At 46.3% G+C, this 6,211-nt stretch overlaps 1 protein-coding gene across 2 annotated transcripts in view; it reads left to right on the forward strand.

Moving 5' to 3' along the window:
* KIF3A (kinesin family member 3A) overlaps positions 1-3,226 on the forward strand; it is a 53,717-nt gene extending 50,491 nt beyond the window's left edge. For both annotated transcript variants that reach the window (XM_061552350.1, XM_061552351.1), the window contains one exon: positions 1,494-3,226. In XM_061552350.1, coding sequence (XP_061408334.1) covers positions 1,494-1,542 — 49 coding nt within the window. In that variant the 3' untranslated portion in view covers positions 1,543-3,226. The remainder of the gene's footprint in view (positions 1-1,493) is intronic.
* Positions 3,227-6,211: the final 2,985 nt, after the last annotated feature.

Consider the following 6,211-nt stretch of genomic DNA (forward strand, 5'->3'; position numbering starts at 1 on the left):
GCGAGATGCACCACACCCTTGCATCATCCACCGGCTCGTACGGAAAGCAGCTGCGCGCTACGCACTAGCAGTAGCGACCAACAATGACAGCGGATTTGCACCTCTGCCGCTCCCACGCAACCCTCGCAACATCCTCCACCCAATAATAGAGCTTTTTGGGTTAGATCGCGTAAATATATAAATGTGTCGTTTAAACCCGCCACCACTCGACACGGCCAACTAGTGAGGGTTGTCACGTAAACAGAACGTGGCCAATTCGTCACTAGTCCAGCACTAGTGTAGTGTATAGTAGTGTATAGTGTATAGTATACTAGTACAGCAACACCGGTGTGTTGGAGAGCCAAGCCACAACATTTACAAACTGAGTACGACGTTTACGCGATCTAACCCAAAAACCTGTTATGGATGATATTGGTCGCGAAAGCCTACGTGTTAATCCTCCACCCCGCTACCCCCCCCCCCCCCGTGTCTTTTGTCTCATCTGCGACGCTGCGACCGATCTGCCTGCAGATGCCCTCTGACAACTTTGTCGAGCCTAAACTGTACGGGCGTCTTCCCACCGCGCGCCCTCATCCCGCTCACCGCCCGCTTCCATCGGCGCTGGCCGAATTTCAGCTTTTTAAATCCTTTATATTAAGTTCACTTACTTGCTTGCTTAGGACCGTGCAAATCTTTCGGTCGTTTTTTAACCCACTTCCCGTGATCCAATCGAGCTGACATTTTCCACACAGACTCGTACGTGACAATTAATGTTCGTGAAAATGTTTTTCCAAATTTTTACACTTTTTAGGACAAATATATTTAATTATCAATTGCTTAATGCTGCCATGCAATCATCTGACCCATAGGTGGCAGCCATCTCAAGCCAGAGGACGAGAGGACTCTAGCCGCCACGCTTATAAAGGATTTATAGTGAAAAACTTTGTTTTTACGGGTTATACTTGTTTTGCCTCTCATCTGGGTACTTCTGAAGCCGTCCGCCGGCTCAACAATCTTCGCCCCCCTCCCGCCAAGAAAAAGTATTGCTGGCGTGTTCTTTGGACGATTGTGTCATCACTTATTCCACAGGTCCGCGCCGAGGCCGTCTGAAATCGGAAAAAAATAGCATCGCACGTTAATGAGTAGCCCGGCTACACGTTTTATAAAGACCTTCAGTTGGTTTGTATAGTAACTGTGTACACACCCTTTTATATTTTTAAACGCTACTTATCAGCAATACTATTAAGCCCCTTCGATTCGAGCGGTCGTAAAGTTAGCCTCTCTTTTTTTTTTAGCGGAGCAAATATTTTGAGAGCTTGGGCCGTCCGGTCCAGTGAAGCCACCCCCAGCCATGTGAATTCAGGACTCGGGGAAATTATCCACGAGACCCCCGCGGACGGAGAGAGGAAGGGGGGGGGGGGGAAGGTGTCTTGACGAATGAGAAACAAAACACACGGTGGCTTTCACAGCTGCCAGAATGCTGCCTGTGTGTGTGTTTTTTTTTGTTGTTGCAGGAAACGTAGCCCCGGTGCAGATTCGATGCTGGACTCCCTCCTGCAGTGACTGCATGCAACTTCGGTTCTTGACGACCACGCATTGAGTCCCCATCGTTCGACGGCGGTCAAAGAACGAGCGATCAACCAATACCCCTCTGCAACCGATACCTCCACCGCAACCGGCCAACACGTATACACACACGCGCATGAAACACGACGCGTACACACACACAGCACGTGTTTTTTAGTTCCGCACGAAGAGATGGCAAACCAGCAGTCTACTTTCACCGAGGTGGTTGGCTACGTACGGTGCGAAAGAAGTTCAACATACGTATCGCATTTTTTTCAGGACCTGGAGAATTATCCACACGATAGGAGTCTATGGTTGCCCGTGCGAGGCAATACACGGTGTTAACCCTGTGCAATGCTTTTTTTTGCCGATCGAGTTTTTGGTGGCTATAGTACTTGTACACTGCAAAGCACTACCGGTACACACACGTGTGTGTGTGTGTGTGCGCGACACATCCGATTTGCGTTTTGCCGAGTGAATGAAAATTATTTACACGCACTTTCAAGGTGCGTCAGTCGTTCTTGCGACGTGTGATTATTGTTATATATGCACTCCAGACAAAAGCACGGTGTTTGCAATTGTTAATTACTTTTTGTCTGGTCGGGGTTTTTTGTTGTTGTTGTTTTCAAACGGTAGCAATTTTGCTCACTGCTCCTGAGAACTTGACGTTTTACGGACGACAGCGGTTTTCTGTTGGGGAGAGGGGCGGGCGATTTGGGCCGTGCACTATAACGTAGGGGCCTCGTATGCCTGTCAGATTTCATCACAGATTTGAAAGTAACGGACAAGGTCGACGTTGTAGCTATTTGATTCCCCGCCCTTTGCTCTCTCGTTCGTGGCGGACACAGCAAGCCGCGTGTACGGTATAAGTCGTTCAGACGTGGCATATTTAGTCCGCATCCCCCCCCCCCCTCTCTTGACTCTCCCCCGGCCCCTGCAATCCTCCACAAAAGGCTCTCTTGTGTCTTGTGTTTGGTGGGGAAGGGCAAAGAGAGAGGCCACAATTTAGGATGGTAATTGTTTCCTGTCTACTGCAGTTTGTTTGGAGACCTCGGTCTCGGTAATTAAGGAGATGAAGAAAAGAACGAGAGAGAGAGAGAACGATATGATGACCCCCGGGGGCTTAGAAAATTGCTGCACTTTGTGCCCGGGTCTGTTGTGAAGGGTGTTTCCATATCGGCTTTCAAGCACACATCACTCACTGTAATCAAGGTGTGTGGTGGTGGTGGTGGTGGTCGGGAAAAAGGAAAGCGTTGCTTTTGATTGGTACAATCTACTTTAACGCAGAGTTATGTAAAACTTAATTTCACGTGTAACTTATAAGATAATACTCAAGTGTTAACATTCGCCACGTTTTAAGCGTGCCCGCGTGTGTGTGTGTGTGTGCAGTCGTGTATGATTTACATCTCTGTCCAACCCCCTTGTTAGACAAAGGCCTGCTTTCATGTGATGAAACACAACTTATGGTGTATACAATATATAATAAATGTGACGCCTTGTATGCATTAAACACGCGCTTTTCGTGTTGGAAGTGGTCTCTAAACAGTAACCGTTTGTATGTGTGTGCGAAGTATATATATTGATTGGTAAATATTCACCTATTGAGAGCCATTTCACGCTAATTCCACGTGTTCTCGTGCCAGCTCTGCGTGTTCCGCGCAAATAAATTATGACAAATTGACGTCGTTTTGGAAGCACTTTTATGGACACCAATGTATACGCACGGTACAACCACGACCCTTGTGTTGCCCCACTGAGTCGCTCGAAGTTACGCCCGCCAAGGTGGGCTAGCTGGTCCAAGCATTTTAAATCACGTTTATAGGTTTTTCCCCCGAAGCTACCCGCTCCCAATTTTCCCGATAAGGCCAACTGTGTTAAAAAAAATGATTTACACAGGAAAGTCTTGCGGAGTGCCAAAACTATTTTTTCAAGAGGGTTCTGCATTGGGGCTGGGGGCATATGGCAGTTACATTCATCATCGTCATTATAATCAAATCAACCATGGTCAATCCACTGCTGGACGAAGGCTTCCCCAAGCTGCCACAAATTCCTCGCGATCCTACGGTGTGACAATAGGCTGCGAGCACACGCTGAGCAAAGTGCTGATCGAACCTCCCGATTAGCGCGCGGTTGGTTATGTACGGTACGAAAGAAGTCCCAACATCCGTGCGGACATAAAACAAGAGGTGGTGGACGTTTTCTGGGACGCGTTCCATTCCTTGGCCATCGCCCATCGTCATCCTGTCGAGCGGCGTGTCCTGCCCAAGAACACTTGCCATGAATGCGCAATAATAAATCATATTCTCGTTCTGCATCCCTACACGGCAATAACACTGTGTAGTCAAGGGGTCGGAAACACAAATAACAAGAAGAGACTTTTTTTTGTTTTTAATTCGGTAAAAAAAAAAACCCTCCCAAGATTTCAAGAGACGCAATGCCAATACGAGACGGCGAGTTCTAGATTTGAAGCTTTCGTGACTGCAAGGATTCATATTCTTAGGTTTTTTCGGTAAAGTCACGTAGGTAAAAAATGTTAATTAATAAAAGTAAAATAAAACAAAGTAAAAATCACGACGTTTCGGAAGCGAGTCCTTCATAAACACATCACGAAACAGATCTTGAAGAGCCGCACGCTGCTCCACAGCCACAGGTTGCTGGCTCCAGCCCATGGTAAACTTGGCTCCCATGGTAAACTGGACTCCCATGGTAAACTGGACTCCCATGGTAAACTGGGCTCCCATGGTAAACTGGACTCCCATGGTAAACTGGACTCCCATGGTAAACTGGGCTCCCATGGTAAACTGGACTCCCATGGTAAACTGGACTCCCATGGTAAACTGGGCTCCCATAGTAAACTTGGCTCCCATGGTAAACTTGGCTCCCATGGTAAACTGGACTCCCATGGTAAACTTGGCTCCCATGGTAAACTGGACTCCCATGGTAAACTGGACTCCCATGGTAAACTGGACTCCCATGGTAAACTTGGCTCCCATGGTAAACTGGACTCCCATGGTAAACTTGGCTCCCATGGTAAACTGGACTCCCATGGTAAACTGGACTCCCATGGTAAACTGGACTCCCATGGTAAACTGGACTCCCATGGTAAACTGGGCTCCCATAGTAAACTTGGCTCCCATGGTAAACTGGGCTCCCATGGTAAACTGGACTCCCATGGTAAACTGGACTCCCATGGTAAACTGGGCTCCCATAGTAAACTTGGCTCCCATGGTAAACTGGACTCCCATGGTAAACTGGACTCCCATGGTAAACTTGGCTCCCATGGTAAACTGGACTCCCATGGTAAACTGGACTCCCATGGTAAACTTGGCTCGCATGGTAAACTGGAATCCCATGGTAAACTTGGCTCCCATGGTAAACTGGACTCCCATGGTAAACTTGGCTCGCATGGTAAACTGGACTCCCATGGTAAACTTGGTTCCCATGGTAAACTTGGCTCGCATGGTAAACTGGACTCCCATGGTAAACTTGGCTCCCATGGTAAACTGGACTCCCATGGTAAACTTGGCTCCCATGGTAAACTGGACTCCCATGGTAAACTTGGCTCGCATGGTAAACTGGACTCCCATGGTAAACTTGGTTCCCATGGTAAACTTGGCTCGCATGGTAAACTGGACTCCCATGGTAAACTTGGTTCCCATGGTAAACTTGGCTCCCATGGTAAACTGGACTCCCATGGTAAACTTGGCTCCCATAGTAAACTTGGCTCGCATGGTAAACTGGAATCCCATGGTAAACTGGACTCCAATGGTAAACTTGGTTCCCATGGTAAACTTGGCTCCCATGGTAAACTGGACTCCCATGGTAAACTTGGCTCCCATGGTAAACTGGACTCCCATGGTAAACTGGACTCCCATGGTAAACTTGGCTCCCATGGTAAACTGGACTTCTATGGTAAACGTGGCTCCCATGGTAAACTGAACTCCGGAATCGATGGAGATTAACTCATTTACTAAAAACGCATCACTTAAGCTCTCGGCGAGGTGCTTTCCAATGTGTTGGACAGATGTGAAAAAGAGCTTAATAGCTCAACGGATTTGTCGAGTATCAATACATATTCAAGCAATCAATCAAAGTGTTCATAATAAAGGTTGTTTGGTTAAATCGCATTAGTATAAATGTAAGTATTAATAGTCGCAAAAGCCTCCGTCTTAAACCAATCAAAGTGGTATTGGTCGTATACACAGTGAAGCTGGTGTTACAGCGGGTGCAGATACATGCTCGAGTTGTCAGCTCCACAACATTGCAATAGAATGTCTAACAAATAATCAACAAAAAATAGAAAACAGCAAAAAATAACTTAAAGCTTTCGTGACTGCAGGAATTAATATTCATTGGGTCTTTCGGTAAAGTCACGTAGACGATTGCTTGTGTTGCGATCGAAACTGTCGTAGTTTTTGTCAATTATTTTGTTCTACGTGACTTTACCGAAAGAACCAAATAAAAAAAGACATTTTAAAAAATCACGAAATATCTGAACGAATCCTAATTCAAAACCAAATGACACTATAAGAATAATCCAAATAACAATCTGTGCGTATGTGCATGGGATGAATGAACACACATATATTCACAAATATGTGTACAACAATATATATTAGTTATGTAAATACGCAGTGTGTCTAAACAATATATGATAAAATTGGAA

The sequence above is a fragment of the Lethenteron reissneri genome, chromosome 16 (assembly GCF_015708825.2).
Source record: "Lethenteron reissneri isolate LAM-NWPU_2019-01 chromosome 16, ASM1570882v1, whole genome shotgun sequence".
Taxonomy (NCBI): Eukaryota; Metazoa; Chordata; class Hyperoartia; order Petromyzontiformes; family Petromyzontidae; genus Lethenteron; species Lethenteron reissneri.